At 40.0% G+C, this 27,098-nt stretch overlaps 2 protein-coding genes across 2 annotated transcripts in view; one reads left to right on the top strand and one right to left on the bottom strand.

Moving 5' to 3' along the window:
• Positions 1-24,431, bottom strand: part of nudcd1 (NudC domain containing 1) — a 34,483-nt gene extending 10,052 nt beyond the window's left edge. The window contains exons 1-8 of the mRNA XM_070846445.1: positions 24,133-24,431; positions 22,416-22,570; positions 20,242-20,427; positions 16,944-17,127; positions 14,827-15,015; positions 9,037-9,244; positions 4,137-4,281; positions 3,418-3,543 (exon numbers count right to left, since the gene is read on the bottom strand). Of these exons, the coding sequence (XP_070702546.1) occupies positions 3,418-3,543; positions 4,137-4,281; positions 9,037-9,244; positions 14,827-15,015; positions 16,944-17,127; positions 20,242-20,427; positions 22,416-22,570; positions 24,133-24,247 (1,308 nt within the window). The 5' untranslated portion in view covers positions 24,248-24,431. The remainder of the gene's footprint in view (positions 1-3,417; positions 3,544-4,136; positions 4,282-9,036; positions 9,245-14,826; positions 15,016-16,943; positions 17,128-20,241; positions 20,428-22,415; positions 22,571-24,132) is intronic.
• A 71-nt stretch (positions 24,432-24,502) lies between these two features.
• On the top strand, positions 24,503-26,648 carry LOC139215689 (transcription and mRNA export factor ENY2-2-like). Its single transcript, XM_070846722.1, has 5 exons — positions 24,503-24,645; positions 24,752-24,822; positions 24,918-24,988; positions 25,142-25,216; positions 26,379-26,648. Exons 2-5 carry the CDS (start codon positions 24,755-24,757, stop codon positions 26,453-26,455), a joined length of 291 nt encoding a protein of 96 aa, XP_070702823.1. The 5' UTR covers positions 24,503-24,645; positions 24,752-24,754; the 3' UTR covers positions 26,456-26,648.
• The last annotated feature ends 450 nt before the right edge of the window (positions 26,649-27,098 follow it).

Genomic DNA, 27,098 nt, shown 5'->3' with positions numbered 1-27,098 from the left:
TTTAATCTGGTATCACTGTATTTCACACTAAAACTTCACTGCTCTCTGCTATTGTTAGATGGTGACACAACACTGTGAAAGAGACGAGCTTCACGCTACGTTTTCATCTTCATGTACTAAAAAAAAAAAAGTATTGTAATTCAAACATTGTAATAGTTGTAGTCATAGTTGTTGAGATATTATCTGGACTATTTAAAGACTATACACATACAATATCACAACTATTAAAACGATGGCTATTAGATTTTCTGTGACGTTATCTACAATCGAAAGAATCTTTGTATGTTTCAAACTTTCCTTAATCTTCAAGAAACCCTTTATAGCCAAAGCCTGCAGTAAACACAGTTAAGAGACGCACAGATACACTCCATTGTAAAAGGTATTACAGATATGTCCAGTGGATATGACTCACAGCCTCCCTCTGGGGACCACACATAAAAACCATTCTTCATCCTTTCAACTGGGATCGCAAGCAAAGAGAGGCACACTGGCAAAGGTGCCAAATTAATAGGAGGTGCTACAATTTTAAGCTGAAAGGTTTTAGAAAAAAGGTCAGCATATGTCCTAGTGGGTAGGCAAGCGGCTGAAGCATTGAGGCGGATACAATGAGGGTGGGAAGGGAAGAATAGAAACGTAATGCTTCCTGGATGAGTTACAGATAAATACAGGCCAGTGTCACATACACACACACACACACACACACACACACACACACACAGAACAAACAGACCACACTGTCCTTCAAAAGACTGATGGTACAGCTACGACTACAACCCCCCTTACTTAACAGCAGCTTGCCTGGCTACATTATTTGCTATTTAAATGGAGGAAGAAACATTAAAGGGCTTGCATTCACATCGAGCCGTTCATCAAAGCCCGGTGCACCTTATATCCAATACTCATCATTAGCCTTTCATTACGCAGTGAAAGGGATTATTTTTGACTGATAATTCTTCACCATCAACACTTGAAGTTATTTTGTGCAACTGAAACAGAGAAACTGAGAGAGGAGCATCAGTGATGGACATCCACCAATGACCACAGGTAAATGGAGCTTTTGCAAACTGCGATATACAGTATAGTAGAAGAAGAACATTCACTTATGCTCATTGTTCTACGTTTCCAAAAATACAGAGGGAAGGTTGTTACAGTTGCTCCTGGAAACACTTACGTCATATTTGTATGTTAACAGAAACATAATAGAAAAACATAATCTTAACTCTAAGGGCCTGTTAATAAATCCACGTCTTTCTAACCGTGAGCCTACTAAAACTAAAATAGACCTTCTTTTCTTTCAAAGAAACACGTGACGTGTGTTTTTCTCTGTGGAACAGTTCAAGGAAAGATGCCGAGAGAGGGATGTTTACGGCAGCTGCTGGTTTTTCCTCACAACAGGTGACAGGGCTCCATCTTGCTCAACAATTGCATTTTTTTTTTAAACCTCTGCCACACAAGAGCTTCTTGAAGGCCACTGCTGAAAAAATGAATGTGTCTTACTCAACTCACCAGGCAAAATAAGCATTACGCAAGCATTTTGCACTTTACCTTGCAACCCCTGTTTAATAATGGACAGCACAAGGCATGCTACCTTAAAAGCCATTCTTAACTCAAACTAGACAATATCTAAAAATGTGTTTTTCCCCTCAGATGTTTTGTGACACTTGGTCCACCACTTCGGTCCAGACAGAAATATCTCAGCAACGGCTGATTGGCTTGTCATGAATTTTTGGTAAAGATATCCACGGTGTCCAGAGGATGCGTCCTACTGACTTTGGTGATCCCTCGACTTTTAATCTAATACTACCATGAGGCTGACATCTGTGGTTTTGACTGAAATGTCTCAACAACTACTGGATGGTATGCCATGACCATGCTGACGTTAACATTTTAGCTCAAAGCACCTCTGTGCATAAGTTAATGCTGAAAGAGCTGCTAACGTGGCTGTAGACTTATGTTGACAACATAGACTGAAGATAATAATTATTGTTGGTTGGAGTATATAAACTGTAAACACTAAATGCCAGCAATGAGTTCATAAATCCACTGTGACCTTTTGCATAAAAAGCTAACGCCTCCTGCTGAGACAGACGGGTTGAGTCTTTGATCAGAATATATTAGGAAGTTTTCAACAAACTGATAAAGAATAAAGGCCTCCATTGATGCAGAGCCTTTTTTTGTCAGATGGAGTCATAGACTGTATTGATATCATATCTTTGGACACAAGTCAACAAGTCCACGCCTTCCCCCGTACAAAGCAAAGAATCGATATGTGACTCAGCAATGATCCACACAATAAAAGAAAGACTTGGACACAGTGTGTGTGGAGAAATGGAGAAATGGAGGGAGAAAAACAAGAATCTGGACATCAAAAAGGAAACTTGACTCCACTTTGATGCATGACAGCCTCTGACTGTACAATGACAGTATAGTCGCTCTGACCACTCGACAACCCTGCCAAGTGACATGCTGCACTCTGTAAGATTGAGAAAATGTTCAAACTGCTTTGATAGTCAGCCTAAAATCAGACTGAAGCAGCAAAACTGGATTTTACCATTAGGTGTTGCACATGACTCAGCCGCTCCCCACTGTAACATTATGAGAGCCCATTAATGAGAGTGTAGCTGCACCCCAATCAGAAAAACTCAACAAAGTTTGATATCATAATATCGACTTGACTTGTACAGAGCTCCACCTCTCTGGTTGTATGCATGTTTATTAGTGTTCAGGTGTTGCCCGGTGAAATCCTCCGTTGTTAGCAGACCGGACTTTAGATGTTGTGTACACACAACAGATGTAAAAAATAAAGATCAGTACTTTGACTAAAGTGGCTCAATTTAAAGCCTGAGCAGTGTCAATCGCATAATTTTGCTTTTTAGTAATATAATACATTTAGAGGCTACTTCTTAGGATACTTTTTAATTTGCCAAAACAAATAAAATGCTCCACAAAAAAAAAAAAAAAAAAATCAATACAGTTAAAGCTAGCTTGTACACTGGATCGGACCAAAACTGGAAACCAACCAAACCCCAGGACGCTGATAAATATATTCTCAGAGTGAGCATTTATATATAGATGTCAGCTATGATGCTTCAGCTTCGTCTTTCATTCAAGTCAAGAGGAGAGGTGATAGAAATGAAGTGGGTGTGCCTGTTCCTTCATTACTGGGCCTCTGTGGAGCTCTCTGGGCAAGTGGCTTGTTAAAGGGCCAGACCAGTGATGGGTTAGTCACTGGAGGCAGGGCTGAATAAAAGCATGCTCTCGTAAAAGGCAGTGAGCCGGGCAGCCAACAGTGTACTTGAGGGGAATGAGGGATGAAGGAGCTGACAGAAATGACTGAAAATGTTAACTACGAGGGCTCAGGCTTGAAGGAAAGGAAAATCAAAGTGTTTACTGGTGAAGGAGAGAGGTGTTACTCACCACCTGAGTGGGCTTGAGCGATTCGCCGTCAAAGTGTGTGAGGCTGAAGCTGTCCTCTGGGAACCCATCACAGTCCTCCAGCTCCTGAGAGTTACAAGGCGGCTTGTCCCTATCAGGGTTTCCATTCTGGGTAAAAAGGAAGAGCAGGAAAACAAGACGGAGGCTATGGTTACACTTTGCATTTATTAGCATGTAAAAGGCTTGATTTGCACTAAGAGCCTCAAGTGGGGCCAGATGATACTAATGAAGGGTTAGGCCGAGAGAGGGAGCGACTAAAAATGCTGCTGAAGACGAGGCTGAGAGTGACTCCGGAGGCCCGAGTGTGAGAATGTCTCAAAGACGTCAGCAAGAGAGGGGTCAGAGCAGCAGAGGTGGGCAACAACAGAGAAAAGAGGCCTCAGCGGAGGCAGGATGCTAAAAGCAAAAAGGACCTCATGAGAAAACCTCCCGAGAAACGAGAAAAGAGTGAGGGGCTGGCCGCTATGACGATATGTACTGTGAGAAATACCTGAGATTTTGCCTCAGCTACAATACTAAGATATCTATTGTTAGCAGGACTGTTTTAAGGTGATAACAGGTTGTTTTAGAATGATGCAGTACCTTGATTTGTTGGGTATTTCTGTCACTGGACGATTTCCCAACTGCTTGTCTATAAAATTGACAGTATCATGATAATGTGACGTAACGTTGTGTCAGTATAACAGAAAGAGTGAGCCTACCAGGTCCTCTGAGGTGAGGTGTGTCAGCCTCTCGTGGATGAGGGCGGCTTGTTCGTCGCTCACCACGTACTCCCCTCTCCTGTCACCCATCACCAGCTCCGGCCACATTGGCCCCTCACTGCGTTTCTGCAGGGTCACCTCCAGGCTGTGGACACACACACACACACACACACACACTCGTGTTATGTATGACACATGTGTTATGATATGTCCCTTATCATGCCAAATGCAGATAATCTGTGACTCTCATATATATGTAAATGACAGATGCTCACTAACCGATTTCTTAAATGTCACACTTGGAAAGCTGCCTCAATAAAAGAAGGCTTAGGACCTTCATCTTTGCTCCCCTTCTTTCACCGATGCCGTTTTCAAATAGCCTTGCACCTACGTGATGTGGGCATAATTACTCTTCTACAAGATGCTTCAAGCAGCCAAAAGCCACAAGCTCTGGTTCCACAGTGACAGGAATTGCCTGAGAGTCTGATTTTTATGAACTACAGAGTGAACAGTGTACTTAGAATGAGAATGATGCAATCAACCAGTAAACATCCAATCAGGAGCAGTCTAGAGGGCTGAAATGCAGTTTTGACGAGAAAGGTGAGAGGAGAACTTGTGGTGTTACCCAGGCTGACGGGACTGTGGCCGAAATGGCTTTTACGCAAATTATGTTCCTCAGAAGCAAGTGAGAGGTGTGTGAAGTTGAGTAGCAGAATAAATCAAGGGATAAAGTTAAAAAAAAAAAGAAGAGAAGCCTGAAATGTGACTGTGTGCTCAGCTGGATTTCTCCCCTATACAAAACATCTTTATACTGATGTTTAGACTAAAGTTGTGGTATACGACACAACTGCAAAATCCATATCTGCCAATACTGCACAGGCTTAGTTTGTAGGTTTGTCTATAGAGACCACATACTGTTACTGTTTCACTGAAGGGTCCACAGCGAATTCAATACAAGGACATGTGAGTCTAATCATCAGCTGTCACTGTTTCACAAATATACGGCAATGCAGATCAGCATTCATGGAAGAAAAATATGAATTGGAATAAAATTAGAATTACATTTTCTTTCTTATATGCTTGTATATGTGCATTTTGCCCAGAGCTATTTTATGCAGTATATTCAGACATAGCTTTGCATTAGTGAGGACAGCATAACATACGACTGCATGCTGTTGTGTTATCATGTTTTCTGGTATTGAACGCATCATGTACTCTCCACTGCATTTTGATCCACTGAACAGGGCTGAATGCTGAAAGAGCACAATATGCAGTTTTATTAATTGTATCACTGTATTCATGTGAAATATTAGAAAGATGCGATCTGAAATTTTGGACACAAAGTTTAGGCAGATTTATTGTGTCACTTTTGAAATAATTTCATAACTTTTCCTCCCTGGTCTATAACATATACATATTGTACCCTCCCTGCTTCCCTTTTCGCCTTTCTGAAAGCACTGTGTGGAGGGGGGTGTGGTTGGCAGGCGGTGTGGGGATGGCTCTGGAGAGCAGCACCAGGTGAGTTGATTGTCACAGCTGGCGCTCATCGTCTAATCACAATCTCTTGTCATCATGCAGCAGGCGGCGGGACCGGAACAAAGACACACGCGAGGGAGCGGCTGTCCTTCTCGTGTTCAGATTGTACTTAAGAGTTTCTATGAACAAAGGGGCCGTTTGTATGCTCTCTGGAGCGCCCGGGGAGACAGTGTGTCAGATTTTGTGTTGGTAAATCAAGGTGCTGTGCGAGCCTCCTCTGTGCTGAGGAGAAGTCACACTAACTAATGTAATTATGAAGATAAAAAGTTTTAACTCGATGTGATATTCATAAAAGTAACAGTTAAAGAAAATCAAATAACGGTTAAGAGGGTGATTCGCCTAAAATTGCCCTGATATGTACAGTATCGTACAGTGGTGATACAGAGCAGAGTTTCTTCGCCTCACAAGTGATCTTTGGTGTACAGCTGGTGTGTGTACTCAGCCAATTAGCCAAAAGCTGAGTTTTAACAATTCATTCTTTCATTCAAACATCTATTTAAGCTTTAAAAAAAATCTGCAATTTGCAATGATGTCGACAGAAATGACAGAAAAACGGAGTTGAACAATTCAAAAGGACAATGAAGATTAGATGCGTGCTACATTCAACTTTTCTGCGTTTCAAATAAAAGAGTGAGGAGTGATGACAGGTTTAATCAAGATGCTCACTGGCATCAGGATTTCACAATCAGCTGGTGTCCTGATCCAAACTGTAACAGGCTATACATTCTTTTTCATTTAATGTCTTTTTCTGTTTTTCATGAAGGTTTAATATCTGACTATAGACAAATTTAACTGCTAATTATTCCAGGGAAAAACCACCATGACAGGTTGCATACGTGTTGCAGCTTCAGTCTAAGGATTTGAACGTGGGCTTTCAGAAGCCAGTATCATTCAGCTGGATGTTATAAAACATGTCTGTATTTGGGCAACAATGAGAAGATATGAAAGGGACGCAGAGGGCAGCTTCTTAATTCAGTTCCGCACAGAGGACAGCAAGATGGTGCTCAGCTGCCTGTCTATAAAGAGCTTAACCTATTGGTATGGAAAAACATGCTCAGCACAAACAATAGGAGTGTTTTTTTCTAGGTATTTACATTGTAAAAGGCCACCCGGATGCAGTCACACAGACATACACTCTGCCCAGCTGGATTTCCATCAAAAATGCTCTTCAAGGGAACAAATCAAACACTCTACTTTATATTTTGTTTGGCTACCAGGTCCTTTGTGTATCTATGGGAAAAACACAAGCTGTGATTCTCTGAGATATCCGCAGCTTAAAAGGGCATCTAGATGCATACAGTAGATATGGAGATGAGGAAAAAGGTTCACCCACCAAGCGCCACATGACAGTAACATTTCTTGCTAGATATGCTGGGATAAGCCTACATAAATAAATAAATAAATAAATAAATAAATATTGCAGAATAAAAAGGTGTCCACCTCACAGTTCCTCATCCATACCATTTTTAGATTTTTCTTTCTGTGCACAAGACACAGCCAGACAGACGCAGCCACAGTCTCCCACACACAACACACACACACACAAAAGTTTTTAAATGAACCAAGGATTATCAGAGAACATAATATAACAAACAGGCTATGTAACATGTTTTCATAGTGAATGGAGCAGTGGAGGGCTTGCATTGAAGAAACAGGAAGCAGACATGGAGAGCTAATAGAGACAAAGACGAAAGGTCTTAAACTGGGATATGACTCAACTCACATTGACGATTGCTTGAAAAGTACTCAGCCCCCTCTGCCTTTTCTATTTTTTTTTTTTTTTTGCCACACTGAATCACAGTGGAAGTAATTTGAAGAGTAGAACAACAGCAGCTCCACTGTTTCACGACCACCAACATCTCTACTTTAATCAGTTCCAGTTCTAGTTCTGCAATTATTGCAGTAAGTGGAGTGAACCTGGTGACAGGCATTGTCCCTGATCTTCATCCGACCCTCAAGAAGCTGGTCAGTTGAGACATTCCAACAATCACGGGGCAAATCCCATCCACCCCTGGAGCTTTTTAAATACCTCTATGACTGCTGCCCATGCAGGTGGGAAAGGCTGTGCCCTAAAGGAATCGTCAGATGGGTCCTTTTTGTGAGGAAATTGCATTGCACTTCAATTTCCATTTTTGTTTAACTAATGCATGGTGAAATATTACAAGCAGCAAAGAAGGGGGGGATGCACCCTGGTTATAGTGAGTCCCAGGACAATAAAAGAAGTTAAACAGTAAACTGTAACCACACCTAAAAGCGATGTTACAACTCCTGGAGTACACCTGTACACCACTGCAGCGAGGAGCGGAGCAAAATCAAGATCATCAGGGGGTGTTTAATAAGAGGCTGTATCATTCACAGCTCTGTGGACTGCTGTTGTTAAGACACGAGAGCCATGCCAGCTCTCGCACTTTATGCTTAGGACCCCATCCTCTCCATTTCCTGTCCTGTCTGCTTTTGGCAACACAAGCAACACTTTACTGTCCAGCTAAATCCCAGTCAAGGTCAACAGTTCTCCTCCCCTGCTGAAAACAGCCCGAGCGAGGCCTTGCCTTCCCCATTTCTCTGATGCTCGCCTGAAAGCTGCGCTCCCAGGGAGTCTCCCTATTCCGGGCAGGGTTACTCTTTTCAGTGGTGTTGATTTAATGCATGAGGCTTCTTGAATCGCTCTGCGTCTGGCTCATTGCCAGGGACCAATTTGCCTTGAGAGATCCTACGAGGACACTGCAACCAGGGTCACAGCGATATGAAATAAGGTGCCAAAATGCTGGTGCTCAGTTTAAAAAAACAATCCAAGCCACACACTGTGTGATTCAGTGTTGTTCTGAATATATTAACCACTAAAGAGAGCTGAATAATTTTCTGGGCAATTAAGAAAACAACCATACTAATGGCTGTATTGCACCCTGTCAAAACATTTTCCATTTCATAAAGACCTGATTTTCTTGACCGTGTACTCGATATCACGCAACAGAGGAAGAATATTCCCCACTACAACTAACATTTTTCTTGAGTATTCTAAAAAGATTAAAAACTGTAATGTATTCATTTCTAATAAATTTCCAACACGTGATGATGGGAAGTAAACTAATCTGATTTAAGGTCTGATTTAAGGTGATTTAATCCATAACAGGTCTCAGGTCTCTTTAAGTCCCTGGAATAGTTCATGGATACTGCACATAGTCAATGTTCCATACATTTTTACAGACGCTTCAATAATTCTCTCTTCTGAGATTCACAGGGTGCAGGCTCTACAGAGTATGTGAGAAGGTTTTGATAGGAGGTGTGTGAGTGAAAGTGATCATGAACTAACTGCAATCAAAGAACAAGCCAAACACAACAGCTTTGCACATTCTAGGATGCAAACCTCTTGACATTTGTGATGATCCAGGCGCTGCCCTCGGTGTCTACAGGTGCATACAGCTGGCCTTCCAATAAAGGAGGGAAACCCCGAACTCCAATTCTGATGTTGTCCGCGGTCAGCCTGAACTGCACCTCCTCTTTGGTGACACCCTCAGGCATGCGCACACACACGGTGATGTCCTCCACTGTCTGCTGCCAGAAGTAAATGGGATCTGAATTCCAATCGGAGAGAAATATATGGTGCTAAAGTTAATGACAGTCCTGCGCCAGCTGTTACTGAGTCATACATAAAACATCTAATACAGTGCAGGAATTGAAGGGAATGACTGTTGAATATTCAGCGACACTGCAGATGGGAGACCATTAAAATAAATGAATTATCATATCACAAGGGGGACTATGAGGACCTAGCTCACACTGAAACTATTAAGTCAATTCTCTTGCACAATTTGACATTTTAACCTGCAGTGTTGTGCAAAAATATCCAGTCAGACCCTTAAACGTTTAGCAAATTTTGTTGAGCTGCTTGGTGATTTGATTTATTTTCAGACCGAGTTTCTCTGCACACAAAGAACTCTTTACAGTCCAAATGTTAAATAGGGTTAAAATAAAAATCCATTTAGTATATTTATTTGTTTAGCCAATCTGTCAAAGTTGCGCCACATATTAGTTGTTCTCTATGTTTCCACTAAAGACTTGAATTAGTTGAACCTCTACTGTACATCACTATAAATATAAGTGACAATATTATGTCTTCTGTATACTGAGCATTTTCACACTGTAGTATGAACCCTTGGGTACACATGGATTTTAATCTTAAGAAGAAGCAACAAACGTTTTTGCCCTTTTCATAAACAATCTTCTGGCATTAAAGCCCCTCAAATCTTTTATATTTCTTTAAAACATTTAATATTCACGGCTATTAAATGTTTCAAAAAAATCTCCTCACGTATCATTTATTAACACTTTAACTCATTGGGACTGTGTGGATGTAGCTTGATCAGATTTGCTTGACAGCGGCCTGGCAACATGAGCTGTGTTCAGACAGAAAGTAAAGAGAGTTTGACCGCCGGACCGAATAAACGGCATGTCTATTCACCCCACAGCCAATGTACCAACGGTGCAGACGTTAGCTGGAAGCCCACTAGCCAAGGACACAGCAACCATGTCTGTGTATGTTTATGTTAAGCTCATAAGCACCAAGACTCACCAGAGACTCTTCTTTCTGTTACTTCTCTCCTTTCTCCTCTCATCTCTGTACACTTATGAACTATTATCTTTGACTTTGTGACACCAAATTGCTGCCATGTATTACCTCCACTGAGGATGGATCTGAGAGGCCCAGTCCTCTTTATCTGCTGGTGAGAATGATATCTGAAAAACCTGTTAACAGACCTCAATCAAATTTAGTGCACTGTTAGACCATCGGCCAATGAACACGTCAGCTAGCTGCTTTTAGTGAGGATCCAAGCCAGGAGCTGATTCACCATTTTTCTAAAAGATTGCTCAACATTGCTGTGGTAAATACGGCTTTCAGTTATGAGCTGCTGCTTTTACTTGGCACATATATCCCATGACCATTTATCACTTCTAGTTTTAAGTATTCAATTCAGATCCAGATGCTGGTTTAAAACTCAAATAACCAAAAGAATACAGAGTTGTGCTGCACTGGAGAAAGTGTGCTTTCTTTGAGTGTTTTCTAATTCTAAAAGTGATACAAAAAGCATCTACAGTATAATAGGTTACAGTTATGAGTGTTTGAAAAGGCAGCACTGAATTAGTTCAGGCACTGGCACACAACCACTTCCTTTAAAGACCTTTTTCACAAACATGACAGCTGCATTTTCACTCCTTCTTACCAAGGAACAAATCTGTTCTCACCATTGCCCACATTGTTAAGAAGCCAACTTTCTGCTGCCTCTGACTCAGCACCTCGACTGGCCTGTGAGCACATTGTGATCTGCTATCAAACCAGGTTTTTTAGTGGTCAATGACAACACCTATACTGTGTGGTTACGCTATAATGAAACACAGAGTGAGCCGTCACAGAGAGAGTTGGCTGCTGGCGGTGGTGGTGGTGACACAGATGTACACCCCGAGTGAAGCGGAAGTCAGTGGGCCATGTTTGTTAAAAGCCCTGCTGGAAAATGTATGAACAGCAGGCGTCGTGTCCTCCTTTAACTTTTCTCTCACAGTCCACCGATGCTTGTCGAAATGACTTTGGCTGCCAAGCACATAATCATAAATGGAGCAACAATCCCATCACAAATCTGAAGTGAAACAATTTTGCAGCCTTGTGCTTGAATCACATTTTCAAGAATGAGCCAGAGGTTGTTCCCTGATGAATGGTTCGAATACAAAGTCCCTCTGAATCCTTCTTTCAACAACAAAGTCCTTTTCATCCGTTGCTGATCTGAAGGAAATTCATACATTATTTTCTTTCAGGCTACAGTTTTTCCTCAGTTTCTGAGCTCTTGCCGCAGGTGAACGGTTTCCTCCCTCCTGTAATGTAGCTGCCAGGCATTGAAAAAGCAGCAAAATATGGCGACCTCATCACTCAAATGTCCTTTTTATTTCACCTGCTCAGAAACATGGATGAGAATTCAAACTTCAGTGAAAATACTGATTAGTATTTTCTAAGGAAGAGCTGGGAAATTCCAATTTTAAAATGTACAACAGTTAACTGCTGGACAGGAGAGATCACAGAGGCCGACTGTATTCACCTCCCTCACACACAGTTTAAAACTAATAATATTACCACAGAAGGAAAGAAACAAAAGCCTATTTACCCAAATATTTCAGATTCCATTTGCTGCTGCTTTATACTTCAACTCTAGTACAGTTACTAAATATCAAAGGGAAATATTGTCTGAATTTATCTGACAGCTAGAGTTAATAGTTACTTTACAGATCAAGATTTTACATTTAAACATATGCTTATAAAGTACAATACATTGTCAAAGATATCAAACCTGTGATTTCTTGCAAAGAATCTTTTAATACTTAGTTTCCCCATTTAACTCCTAAAATTGTTTCAGAAAGGTTTTATTTAAGGCTCATAGAGATAAAATGATATTAAAAGCAAACATTACAGAGATGTTTCTTTCCTCTCCCATTAATCATCTCATGACCGTCAGCTGGAGGCCCGACCTCCGCTGGGAACCACTGGACTAAACTACTTAACAGTATATAACATGATTAAAGCAGCTCCACCTCGAGCAGCTACAACAGGAATATGTTTCTTAAACATTTAATTTAATAATGTGTAATACGTAATTATATTTTAGTCACTTTCAGCTGACAATACTTCTGTACTTGCACTTTGATGAGATTTTTAATGCAGGACTTGTAGTTGTAATGGAGCATTTACATCCATACGTAAAGGATGATTCTTATTATTTTTTGGTATCAATCAGTAGTCCTTCAACGGGAGGTGCATTAATGTATTTTCTCATCATAGGGCGGGCATTATAACTATAAAAGAAGCAAGAGAAGACCTATATGAAGGATGTTTAGATAAAACAGAAGAGAAAAGCTACATCAAGCTGAATCATCTGAGCCATACACAGACAACTCTCTCATAAACAGAACTCCTATGGAAAGAAATGTCATTTACAACACTGTGATTACTGGCAAAGCCCGAGCGCTGAGATTGGTCCAATTATGATGCTCCAAACCGCTGGACTTGCTCCATATCTGGCAGGGATGTGAGGAACTGAGACATGTTCATTATCACCTTTTGTTGTCGACTGAATCAACAAAGAAACTAATGAGAAGGAGAGAGATGAGCTGCCAAATCTTTCATTTCATTTTCCAATCCTCTCCTTACCTCTCCAATGTTCATCTCTCGCTCCTCTCTATTTGAACTTCTGTTGGCCAAACTGCTCCTCAGACACACACGATACCAAACCTGAATTCACAGCAAATTTCAAAACTATTCATTTACATAAATGATCCATAGTCACTTCTGTGATTAGCTAAAAAGACTTTCCCAAACATTCATTTGAATGCTTTCTCTATCTTTACACTATAAACTATATAAACTATAAGCATATCTGCACCTCCTCTTGATAAGTTTAAGTTTACATTAAGTCAGCGCCATCTCTCCTGTCCCATTTCCATTTCCTGTCTCATAACTTACAAGCCTTTTTGAAGATGCCTCCTCTTGGCATCTAATCCACCACTTCTCTCCAAAAGGAATAAGGCAGAGCGCTGCTAAAAGGATTGGCTAAAAAGCTGCCATTATTCTGCCTCTGCACTATCAACACACACATAAACACACACACACACCTTGCCCAGTCTGGGTCACTTGAGGATATTTATGTCTTTTGTAAATGAGGGTGGCTGTTGGTCTGCGTGTTTGGAGGTTGAAAGTAAAAACCGGCTTCACGTTCAGTTCAGACACACAATGTTTTGTGAATTTAAGAAAAGTTCTGCTGTGATGAAAAGCACCCTAACGATATGGTTATAGTCACTGAACAGGAAACACAAAAGTAAAGAATCTAAGTCTGAAAAAAGTCATAATTAAAGCTGAAAGATTTAGTCAGTTAAAAGGAATAGTTCAACATTTTGGGGAACTTGCTTGTTCGTGTTATTTCCAAGGGAGTTAGAGTTATTTCAAAAGGTAACAAAGTCCTTGTTTGTATATACTTAAATATCTCATTCACTTAATCTACAAAAACCAAACATGTAAAAAAACATTACACTAAATTGTGCCAGACAATTTCTTGGTCGGATGCACTGACTTTCTGTGTTTTTATACAAGATAAAATACAATGGTTAGTGGCCTTAGAAGGTTTTTTAACCTTCGGACAGAGCCAGGATAGTTATTCCACTGTTCCGACTTCATATCTAATTACACAGACATGCAAATAAACGTACTTCCCAAATTGCCGAACTTTATCTTTAATTGACTGGAAACACATTACCGGCATTTTGATATTGTTTAACAAGTCATTTAACAAGCATGCATACATACCAAACTTTTTTTGTCTCAGTCTCTAAAATGTGTGATTGTGCTTCTTTTCACACCTTTGGGTGTAAATACCAGGTAATTATCATTATTTTTTGTCATTTTTAAACAAAATCATCAATTTTAAGTCATCAATGTATCAAGTATCTAACAAGTAGATAAATCAATGATAATTATCAATTGCAGACCTAAATATACATCCCCAATTCTCTCTCTTTCACTGTCTACACTAAACAGACACTTTAATCTACTGCTGGTGAGGAAAGAACGATTGTGCTGTGGAGATGTCACAGACACAAGATGTGACAAGAGAATGAGCAGTAATAAATGGCCTGGAAAATATCCACGTACTCAGACACAGACTACCAGATCTGCCAGACCCCAGTCTGATCGGGGACACTCTGCCGCTCACTCAGGCGTTCCTATGACTACAATCCGACTTGTCAGCTTGAGCGTCTTAAAAAGGTAATGAGCGGAAGAGGTGAATATACTGAAAACAGGCAGATGCAGCTGCGTTATGAGATGGATAAGAGAATGTTTTTTCCTCTTTACAATTAAAATTTAATATAATTTAAACTTATTGTAAAGATCCTCTCACCCAATCTGCCAAAAAGAAGTTCTGCTCAGCTTCAGTGTTTTTAGGGAACTTTTACCCTCTGTTTGCAGATCATGGTTCGACATTGCCGTTTACCCTCCACTTTGGTTTCTAACATCACATAGTGGCATGTCTAAACAATGTTTTTAAGCCTACCTACTAGAGTTGTGATGTAAAGTAGAGGGATCCTTAACTGCGGTAATTTCTCAGCAGCACGTCTGACCCACCTGTCTTCTCCACCTCCATGGGCTCTGGGTCAGGCTGCTCCACAGGACGACCGTCCACATGTGTGAAGACAAACGGCTTCTCCGAGGCCACCATCAACCCCTTCCCCTGCGGCTCCACTGCTGCGTAATGAGGCACTGACTTCCCCCTGAGGACCCTCCTCTTCTTCACCTCATACTTCTTCTCCTGACCTGTGTGTGGAAACCATACGGTGGGGTACGGTGACAAGAGTGTAAAGCAATTTCATCTTCCATTAAACTCCGACAGAGACCACAAGGAATCACAACATCAACATGTTTCATGTAGGAGCTATGTGGAACGCTCAGGTTAACTGACAGGACTCCCACTACAGATTGAGTTCAAGTGGGCTCCATCAGGACAGAGGTTTTATCTCCCTGGAGGAAGATCCAGTCTTTTAATCCATCAGCTCTTAAACAAAATGTCACTGGTGTGCAAGCTTCTGCGAGAGTGAGGGGGCTGTTTCCTGTTTTCTTTTCTTGTTGTTATTGCTGGATTACATTTTTTTGTCTATCACTGATGACATCAACATGTGTAAGGTGCATTTTTTTTAGCTATAGCTATTGTTTAAATAAATGCTGTATTCAATGTTCATTTGTCAACCAAATGGTGCTTTCTAACCACCATCTCATCCATTATTATTACAATATCTCCCAAGTTTTAGCATTAATAACTACTTTTAATTCGTCTTTTGGTTTAAATATGTCTTTGAATGACTTGTTTTATCCAAATTCCACAGGTAGTCAAGTTAAAGGCTGTTACATTTTAAGAAGCTGAAACCAGCAAATGTTTATTTGTACCTGACAATTACTAAAATGATCAATCAAATATGAAAAAAGATCACCACCATTTACTAATAAATCAGCTATTTATCTTAGTAGTATTTGACATGTCTTTAGCTTTAGTATCTTAAAATTGATGCTATGCTGAATCTCATCATTTAATTTTTATAAACCACAGATAGACAAAGTGCACCAAATGTTATTTATCATGGACTGATGTTATACTGTCCCTAAAAAACATAACATAAATAGCACAATTTGTTGTTGTTAGAGTTTGTCAGCTTCAAATGATTTTGTGTTGCTCCTATTTCTTCTGCTCGTCTGAAATTCAACAAAACAAAATATGGATATGGAAAAAACTACAAAATAAAAAAAACCTTCCAAATGGAGGCATTAAGTGCATCTTCTGCACTTAAATGGTGAATGACACATTTCTAGTAATACTGTTTTCCATGACAAGCTCTCCTAGAGCAGGACTCCTTTGATATTGCCGTTGAGACAAATTTGACAGCTGCTCAGATCGGACCAGTGGACACAGTGACAGAGCAGCACAAGTTCAGGCTTAAACCTACTTCATGGACATAATGCTTCAAACAAACATTCACAGAGAACTCCGTCAGCTCAGTGCAACGCTGTGGGAGAGGCCTTTGATAAGATCACAGATAAAAGCTTTTTTTGTTGCTCATGAATGCAAATATTGATTAAATAGCCCTTTTAAGAATACTCTGTATGGGCAAATTAAGAATATAGATCCTAGTGATACCCTGCGTTAAAACGTACTGTACAACAAAATGCATTTTGGAGACTCAAATTCTCGTTTCGAGTGAAATTCAAATGGTGTTGGCTGATAATACCATAGAACTAGAATAAAAGTGAAGACCTTGCAAAGCTGATTATTATTATTAACTAACAAAAGATTATTCTAAAGATCACAGATATCGAAGGGCTGCATGTTTAAATCCAACTAAATGAGGAAAGGACTCTCCAAAAGCTGCATCTGTGTTTTGTGTCTGTCCACCCTTTGAATCGTGTTTCTTTCTCAGCAAGTGCCAAGAACTATAATGAAAATGCCTCTTGCCAATGTTTCCTTCAGAGTACATTAATCTCATCAGGAACATAATAATTAAGCCACATTTATGGCAGATTATGACTTAACTTCCTGATAGGGTTTAATTAACAAGGCTTTTTGTCGCCTGCTGGGATCAATACTATAAAAATGAACAAAAAAATGAAATGAAAGCCTTCAGGCCTAACTATGTATGGCACACTTGTCATGCTCAATTACCAGAATTACAATAGGTCAGTGCACCACCACCCACCATGTCCTGCAGTGTTGGCGACTGTGATCCACTCAAGAGACACTGAGTATCCGCTTCCTTTGGTTTCCTGCGGATCTTTCTGGATTCGGAGCAGCAGGGCCTCGATGGTGTGGGCTCCCTCCTGGACATGTGAGACGCTGTGGAGGATGGTGAAAGGCTCCGCCATGTCTTCACTGAACAGTGGCTACAGGCAAAGAATCAGCAAATACAATAATAAGACCCCCTCCATCAATGTCGTACAAGTTTAGGATCTGAGTGGCCACTTGTAGGAGCACTACAGAACCTTAAACTCATTAACAGAGAATAGTAAATATAAAAGCAAAATTAAAGCAAAGTCTAAGATGCAATGGTGTGAGAAATAACATTCAAATATGAAGAGTTTAATTTGTATCTTTTTTGCTACATCTGGCATTTTTGTGCAATTTATTGCTCACAGTTTGTTTATCTTAAACAAACAAAACATATAAAACACAGATAAGATACAAAAATATCACACTGATGATGCAGAGGTGTATGTATCAAATATGATACACTTTATCATTAAAGGGTTAAAGTCCTGTCTGGTGATGTTTTAAATTTATGCTGTGTGGTGACGCACCAGACATTGTTACACATTGTGGATAATAAGGTTCCTAATTAAGAGAACATCCAAAATGCAACAGAAATGAGTCATGGGGAGCAAAGATGCTGCCAAAATGTAGAAAGAGATTTGCTTTTACACGGCAGACACTCTAATTGAAAGCTGCTTTAACTAAATGAGCACAGATGTGTCCAGTGTCTTTCTAAAGGGACTTTTCAACAGTGGGTGTCAAACTGGGGTTATTCTGGCTTGACGTTTGTCTCTAAATATGACGAACAAGCTACGCATACGAGAATATATTTCCCCAACAAACGAAACTATTCAGGTTTCATGTGATGCACAGCCTGAAGATCACCTCTGATTTCCATAAGGCTATAATCTATTAGACTTTAATGAGTAATAAATCGCACTGTAGCATATAAAAAGTTTTGTGATGAGTTTAAAGGAGGCGTCAGTGTATCTGTAATATAAAATGAGGATTTATGCTTGCGTTATTCTTTTACATTTAGAAAATCTAAAAAGTTAATGGTCAAAAAGATTACGGGCTGTATGAATGCTAATGTAGCTGTAAAAGATGTTTTAATAAAAGGCCACAGCATTACCTGTTGGCATCAAAGGGATTTAAAGGGTCTATACTGGGCTTTAGAAAGGAGATGTGTCTTTATTTCATCAATAAAATGCTTATTTAAACTAGTATTTCTAAATCAGTGTCTACTATTGTCTGCTTGATAAAGATAATGTGGTGCTGAGACGCAGTAACGGGTTTATGAGTCAGTTTATTAGCTGTGTCTTCACAACACAAACCAAAGTGAAGGACGCCGTATGGCTTGGCCGGGATCCCGAGTGCTCAAACTTAAAATTAGAACATTGGAAGTTGCCGACTCGACGGCTTGAATCTTCATTACAGACTCCATTGTTGAACTGTGCTGTTCAGACAGTGAACTCTAACTTGGAGCTAATCCTAATCGCACGTCTGTTAACAGGATAAAGTGCACAAAGACTCCATCCCTCACTACTACAAGCCAATTCCCAAAGGCCGGCTAAGCCTTTTAGACAAAGAATCTGGTTTTAAAGCCTGAATTTGCACAACAGCTCGAAAGGTTTGATACGGTTCTATGCAGAATAATGAGGGCCATTTTAAATACTGTATACACACTAGATTTGTAAACATTACCTTTGGTTGCTTGGTTTGCTTCAGTCTGATACCCTCAAATATGTTTACTGTCAAATAAGCTGCGCATACAGTCCTTTAAATTTTACATGCAGTAGATCAACTACTGTGTGTTCTTGCATCTACAGTAAATGCCAGGCTGCCAATATTCTATATTTGGACTAAAACCAACAATGTTCAGACTCCTCATTTCCTAAACCAACTGGTCACTTTTGCCAAACGTTAGTCGCTAAAGAGCAAATAGCACTTTGGTTACTTGCACTACTTTCAGCTGCAGATTTGGTCAGTATTCATGGCAGCAGCTCACACAACTCACATGACAGTGCCTGCATCCATCATAATGAACAAGCACGTCAGCTAGTGTGACAGTAGGGCTCATTTTTAAATGTTTTTGATTGGATTGTAAAGAAGAATGAATGTTTTTAGAAATGAGGCAAATATCAAACATTTGTTTGCCACCAGTAAACATGTGCTGGCATGAACAAGCTCACTGGGCACTGTAACAGTTAAGCACCTTTTCTAATGACCAGTAATTCTGCCTCTGTGACGGCGTTATTTAGTGACTCAATGATTATATCACCAGTGGCTGAGATATCTGGCTTTGGACACTCACTTTCCAGACATTCAAAACATCACTTGTCTCCCCCCATCCTGGTGAACACAGCAATGAGAAAGTGACTGACATTACACGAAGTGTCTGTTACAAATACTAAGAAATTGTGATGTCAAGCCAAAAAAGCAGACAACACAGCTGCACTGTATTTACAGAGGGACACGGTGACATTTACCTCTTCAACATACAGGCACAGGCGCCACACAGATCACTGTGTGCCAAAAACAACCAGACACAAGAACATCTTCTACTCACACTATAGAACAATTAGATCTGACATAGTGGCAATAAACCTGTTACACTGTGGTATTGTTTGCAATCTAGAAAACATTTTTTGTTTAACAGACCATTGCTGTTAAACACAAATCCAAACACTCTGTATATAAAGTATACATCCATATTCTGTCACATCTATCTTCCTTATGTGTACAGGGGAAGCTGTCATTTGTCATCCTATATTTACTCCACCATCATTGCACTACTGTCATAGTTTTTACAGCTTTACTTTTATTCAACTTGATATATTTACATAGTACATAGAGGTTAAAATGTTTATGCAGAAGTTAAATGTGTGTTTACTTGTTTAGCTTAGTTGCTCTCGTCTTGAACACTGTGTGATTCAGTAAGTAGGATCTCTGCTTCGCTGCTCTCCTGTTATGTGACACTGTTCACATCAGTTTTAGACTCATTTTAAACTTAGACTTATTAGTGGAGACTTGTAAGTAGAGTGTTGCTGCTCCTCCATTTCCATTTCCCCAATAGAGGTCTATAAAGGGTTGTTGATTAATTAATGCCCTTTTACCTTCACATTGTCTACCAGATCACATTGCAACTGAAACACTCTTAATTATGTCTTAATTATGGAAAACACACAGAATAGTTTGGGAAAAGTGTTTGAGTTACCTACAGCAGTAAATCCAGCTGTTATACGTACCTCCCACTTCATGTGGGTGCCGTCTCCCCTCTTACCGGTGCGGAGAAGGAAGAGTCGGCCGGCGCCGTCAGAGAGAGCTGCCCAGGTCGCTGAGGTGAGGCTGAGGGACGCACAAAGACGATCCTCACTCTGGCTGGAGTCAGCAGTTAAACGGTAGACCTCCCTCGGCTTCCCAAGAGCGGTGTCCTGGATTCACAACACAACCGACGCATCAGTCAGTGCTGCGTCCAGAAAACAGGATGAATCTGTTTCTGCACGACGAAGTTAGAGCAAACTCCCTCCAGCAACCAGGCAGGAGACTTCTGTTGAAAGCTTTCAGAAGCAGCTCAAGATTTATGATCTTGCTTTTAATTAATTTGACCTTTTTAAAACACCAACATTTGTTATTTTATTATTTCATAGTTTTAAGAAACAGTTCAAGAATCATCCTAATGATCTTGCTCTTAATTAATTTGACCTCTTTTAACATCATTGTCTGATCCTGCTTTTAATGAATCTAATCTTTTTTTAAATTGTTCAACTAAATAAATTGTTTTTATGTTTATTATTGTTTTATTGATCTGGTTTATTGGTACATTTTGATTATTGTGTCTTCTTTTAAATATTTTTTGTGAAGCACTTTGAGCTGCATAATCTTCTTCTTCTCATCATCATTACTAGTATTACATCAATACAAGACACATGTTTGATTCACTCATCTTCATAGAGAGTAAATTTGACTGTGTGGGTGGATAGGGAGAAAACTAACAATTGTTTTCTTGATAAGTCAATTAAAACCACTTATTTAGTTGATAAAATGGTGAAAAATAAAGAAAAAAATGGCTACCTGAGGAAATAACACTGTTAAACCGGTCCACTCATGACTCACAGCAACACTTAATAAGAGAGGGCTTTGAACCACACAGGAAATGAAAGGTCGCTGCTCTCTTATTAAAGGGGGACCTCTGATCCCATAAGAAAGTTACACAATCAACATCTAATACGGAAACACCCAAAGAAACATTACTTCTATAGAGCTCTTTATGTTAAAATGCTGCTTAAACGTAAAACCTGAATCACAGGAAACATGTTCTCATCGAGGAGAGTCAAAGCTACCAGCTGTCATGTGGCCGCCCATGTGACTTGGCTTCACATGTGATTCACCACTCTTAGAGCCTTATTAGTAATAGACAGATATGCCGCCACATGAGCATCAATTATTCACTGGGTGAAGTAACAGAGTTTCAAAAGGACTGTGCAGCAGCTGCCCTGTTGTTGCCATGGAGCGTGACACTGCGAATCATATCGCCACCTGATGTATGATGCACTGTTGAGATCATTTTCTCCAGCATCTGTGCCATTAATGGCCTGAACAGAGTGTGAACCACCTATGTACAATGTGCAGAGTGACACTACCCTGCCAATGTAAGCAAAAGGTTTGCCAGCGACGACAATTATCATGTGAAGATTGTAATTACAATTTGAGCTACACATTTTCATAAAGAGACATTTAATGATGCCGCTGAACGGCACAGATACTCTCACAGGGTCATAGACTGCTGATTATCATTCAGGCCAGATTAGACTTAAAAACCACAGATGAGGTACCAATTATCTCCAATCATGTTCAATGATATCTTACACATAAAAGACGTGTCATCTGAGAAGGTCACTGGGCTGATTTTGCTACTTTTCTAGGCATCGTGGTGCGAGGTAACGAACCTGGATGAGACTAAAACGTCATCACCACAGACAGAGGAGCTCATCCAAAACTTTACTGTCTGTGCTGACTCACACGATGGACAAAAGATGGAAGACAAAGTTGTATTTTTCCCCAAATACTGAGATTTTCACTCCCATTTAGCATTTTTAGCAGAAGAACAGAAGGTCAGAGAAATCACTATGAGCCATTAATTAATAATTTTTGCAAGTATAGTTTCCTTTTGACATTACCTGCCAGAAACGCATTGTGATGCCGATGCTGCCATTACACAAGTGTCTAGTCACCACCTGCTGGTGTGTCAGATGCATTAAAGCCCACAGACTAACAGCAAGACTTAGCATGCAGGAATATGCCTAATAGATATTGGTTTTAATGTTGATAACTAGATAACAATACATACAAACAGGCCAAGATTTTAAAACAATACAAACATGCACCTTTCAAGTAGAACCAGGAGGATTTAAAATCTTACCAGGGTGACGGTGAGGCTGAGAACCCTTCCTTTGCAGTCCACAAACAAAACACTGTCTTCATACCAAGGGTCCAAGTGGAGGTAATTGTACATGCCGAAAGCACGCACATGTTCCAGGGTGTACTGAGTATCCTTTAACTTAACTTCCTCCACAGCTGCAGGAGAGATGAAAAATCTAAACGTTAGAATATGACATGAAAATGAGACGGCACTTGACAACAGTTACTTCAGCTTTACAAAGCTTCCTATAACTACATTAAACAGACAAACCTCCACATCAACATCCAACTGGTATCTGTCTCCATCTTCTAGGTGGCTGATGTAGGACTGACATTTTTAGATGTCACTTAATATGTCTGATTAGCAACAGATAAAAGGCTTTAAAAGCTAAATTAAAAGCATGACAGACACATTCAACCTGTTTATACTTACATTGTATTAGGACTCAAATGCTAAAATAGAAGGAAAAACCTACCAGCACTGTCTACTTGTACCTCAACTTTCAGGTCCTCTCTACTTTTATCTAACTTAAGTTTGACTGAGATTTGCTCACTTTGCTATTTTCCTTGTGTGTGTTTTGCAACACAAAATTCACCACTATTGTGTGCAGCAAGGCCCTCCTGCCACATGCCATTAAAATATCTAAGGCCTAATCTCCTAATGCCTCATTCTGTTGCTTTTCATGTTCATTTTTTTGTCTTGATTTCTTTTACTAATGCCAAAGATAATTTTTCCATATTGTTTTTCATGTTTTTATAGCATAATAGCATAGATATAACAACCGGTTCCACATTTAGCTAGTTTGTACCTGGTTTCTGAACATGAGATTGGGCAAGATTTTTACCCAATAAGAGTTGAGTGCATTAATTAAAAAGTGCTTAATGCCGTGCCGATGTCCTTCAGTAAGAGCTGCACTGCCGTGAACACTGCTCAGCTCTGTAAACATGCACGACAAATAGATAAGAAAAGATACTATCTTATGTAAAATGTTGACTTCTGCTTCAGTTGTTTATGTGTTGACTCAATTCTGTGGTACATTTAGAGGCTGTATTTGTATTGCATTATGCTGAAGGTGTGAGCTCCACTGTGGAGAAAATAAATTCTACATTTGCATCCTAAACTTACCAGCTCTCATTGTGCACATACAGCACTGCACAACCTTCTTACTACAGTGTTTTATGTTCTATAGATTTCATCTCATATATTAGAGTGTATTACTGTATTTTACGTGTTGCAAAATGTTCTATCCTTTGTCTTAAATTCTTTTACCTGCATGTTTCTCCTCTTTATATACATATTGTTTGGGCATAGTTGGAGGAAGCTTTTCATGGCCAACGACAGCTTCACTGTGAAATTATGTTATACAGCTTAAATAAAGAACTCAGTAGCTAAGTGTGCATTTAGCAGGCCGAAATTATGTTTATGTGTTGTGCATTTCTTTGCATGAGTAAAATCAGTCATTCCGATAATCTGCAGTGAATAAAACTTAAATTATATCAAACTACTCCTCATTTCCTCAGGGATCCTCAGAACCCCCCTAAATATAAGTGCTACATTAACTACAACCAGAGCATCTTCTGTGCTTTTGCTTGACATAAACAAAGGATGTTTTCAGTCAATAGCATCCCGTAAATTCAAGTAACTCAGCCTGTCACTTGTGTTTTCTTACAGGCTAGCACTCCTGCAGCTAACTGCACTGTAAGTTAGTTTCTCTCACCAGCATCCAGCTCAATGTTGTACGTCGGTATGGCGTCCAGAGAAAGCCTGTAACTTTCAAAACTGGGGTCCAGCAGGTCCCTGTTGACTTTCAGGGAATAATTTGACGCAGCCATGTCTTTTAAAGATGACTGTCTTATCCTCGAGTTGGTGACAGTCGGTGAAGCGAGATGATGAAGAAGTCAGCTAGCAAGAAACACACACGTTTCCTGATTTGGCGCACACGGAGCCATTTTACCGCGGACCTGGCTCCAGTTGGCGCTCATGGGAGGTTGAGTTCTGTGTGTTATCTCTTCAATTGTTTCGTGTGGTTTAATCAGTGTTTTTATTCAGTTTTTCTAACACACATGTGAAGATGAAATGAGCCATCCGATCAGGTTTATAGCGAGGACGTAGCAGTTTGTGGTAAATTAACTGCCGCCGAAGCGGAACCAATAAGCTTTCACCGTTTGTTTACACGGTACGGTTGTGCCAAAGGACTGTATGTGCCCCAGCTGATCCATCTCGACAAAAGGTAACGTATACCTGATAGCTTAGCAAAATACAACATTTTTATTCACCCCCCTGATATCGTTGGGTCCAAACTGACACCGCCGCTGTTCTTCGTTAATGTGGGACAGATCATGAGCAAAGACTCGCAGATGAGGGCTGCAATAAACCAGAAGCTGATAGAAATGGGGGAACGGGAGCGGTAAGCAGGCTTCTCTCCTCAGTTATTCTTTTTTGTCATGAATGGTGAAGAGGCAGCAGACGTGTGAATAATGGCAACTACATGTGGGGTCGCAGGTTGAAAGAGCTGCTCAGGGCAAAGCTGGTGGAGTGTGGATGGAAGGATCAGCTGAAGGCACACTGCAAAGGTATAGTGTGTGTGTAGTGTGTATATGTGTGTGTGTGTGTGTGTGTGTGTGTGTAGTGTGTATATGTGTCTGTGTGTGTGTGTGTGTGTGTGTGTGTGTACACACGGTGCTTCCATGAAACAGGGTCTCTGACGCCTATAACATTTTGTCCAGATGTGATCAAAGAAAAGGGCCTGGAGCATGTCACAGTGGAGGACCTGGTCACAGAAGTCACACCAAAAGGCAGAGGTACTGTTCCACATATGCAAACACAGCAGCAGCAGCAGCGGGGGGTGGAAGAAGTACAGAAATAACAATCAAGTCGCTGTTACCGTGCTTAACTTGATCAGGCTGGGTGTATAAAATCTGCGTGTCAGTCAGTAAAATCTCTGGCTGCTCAGTCAAACTTTGGATAAACCTGCAGAACTTGAACTTCCCGTCTCTAAAGATACCAGATGTGATTCGGACTGAATGTGGGGACATGTGGGTTAAACAGTGCTCAAGACATCTAAAACATGAGATGTGATGAGCCCTTTAGATCCCATGCAGAGACACTGGGATTAAAATACTATACTAGACTTATTAGAATACTATAGACATTATGAATATTGACTTTATGCAAAATGAAATGTTAAGAAAAGGCTAAATAAAAGGTTCTAAATACCATACTCACATAGAATATTTGATAAACAGAGAATTTTTCATTATGTCATCTAAACGTGATGTGGAGTATTTACTGTATGTGACACTGTGACAGACTTAGAGGATTGTTAAATCTAATAAGTGGGGGGAAATGTGGCAGAACTAAAGGTTTTCAGAGCATTAAAAGTGACACTTCTATTTTACCATTCGTTGTTTTTTTTCTTTTATTGCAGAGGTCAAATTCTTAATTTGAAAACAATCGTTTCTTTTCTCAGATGTGAACTGCAAATGGTTCCACATTTAATCTAGTTAACATCTGGCTTCTAAACAGGAGATAAAAGTTCATCACATCAACCACAAAGTGCTGCAGCAAAATGTACAATTACAACAAAGACGGAGAAATTGTCCACGGCATGCCAGTGTCTGTCAGTAAGAGCTTTGCTGCTATGAACGCTGCTGAACTCTGTAAACATGCACAACAAATAGTTTTTACAATAGATGTTATCTCATGTAAAGTGTTCTGCTTTAGTTGTCCATGTGTTGACTCAGTTCTGTTGTACATACAGAGGCTGTACCTGTATAACAATATACTGAAGGTATATACGGACAGGCGAAAACCACTTTGCACATAATCCTTAATCCTGTCCATTAACACAACATCAATGTGGCGACAACAATTGAAACATTTTAGTTTAAACGGTGTGTCTCTTTTTCTAGTCACTCAGCGTATGTTCTGATATATCAACACTTTTTTTCCTCTCCCATGCAGCACTCGTACCAGACAGTGTGAAGAAAGAGCTCCTGCAGAGAATCAGAGCTTTTCTAGCTCAACACGCAACCTTGTGAATGAGACGATTCCCGTCTAGACATTTTTTTACTCTCTGTAGACCCACAATTAAAATCCAAACTGATGTTTGTTCTCATTGTGAGCAATGCTGAAGTGTTATTTTTATTTTGTATTGTGTGTTTTCATATTGATTTTAGTTTGTTATGCAGCAGTTTTGGAAAAAAAAAAATAAAGTCATGCCTATTTTGGTCATTGGAGGTCCTGACTTTTTCTTTAGTACTGCTGAAGAGCTGTTGGGCCTTTAATCAGTCCCCTTGTTCAAACCAAAAAAATGCAAGAATTGTCAGACAACATGATGAGACTGTGAGAAAGAAGAGACTGTATGATGGTATGACAGATATGTCATTGTCTTCCACTCATACATGGTTGTGCTCTTGGGTAAGAAAGAAAAGAAGACAAAGAAATTCTGAGGACGCAAATACTCTAAATATTTTTGCAGAATGGTTCATTTTTACACTATTTGATCGGTTCGCTGATAAATACTGTACATATTATCGATTTATATATTTTTACTTATTTTCCCAAGAAAGTAAAAATATATAAAGAATTATTTCCTGGAGAAAATGAGTCCCGTTGCTGTGGTCAAACACATCAGGCGTGAGCTCATGCTGCTGCAGTTATGCAATGTTCCCTTCCAGGATT

Source organism: Pempheris klunzingeri, chromosome 16 (genome assembly GCF_042242105.1).
Source record: "Pempheris klunzingeri isolate RE-2024b chromosome 16, fPemKlu1.hap1, whole genome shotgun sequence".
Lineage (NCBI taxonomy): Eukaryota > Metazoa > Chordata > Actinopteri > Acropomatiformes > Pempheridae > Pempheris > Pempheris klunzingeri.
Note: the sequence above shows the minus strand (reverse complement) of the source record. Positions and strands in the feature narration are given on the sequence as shown.

What these genes read in the sequence shown, in the direction of transcription:
- LOC139215689 (XM_070846722.1), top strand. Translation starts at nt 24,755, where the DNA reads ATGAGCAAAGACTCGCAGATGAGGGCTGCAATAAACCAGAAGCTGATA. An exon ending in GCTGAAGGCACACTGCAAAG is followed by an intron (nt 24,989 to 25,141) that starts GTATAGTGTGTG and finishes CATTTTGTCCAG; the next exon opens with ATGTGATCAAAGAAAAGGGC. An exon ending in AGTCACACCAAAAGGCAGAG is followed by an intron (nt 25,217 to 26,378) that starts GTACTGTTCCAC and finishes TCTCCCATGCAG; the next exon opens with CACTCGTACCAGACAGTGTG.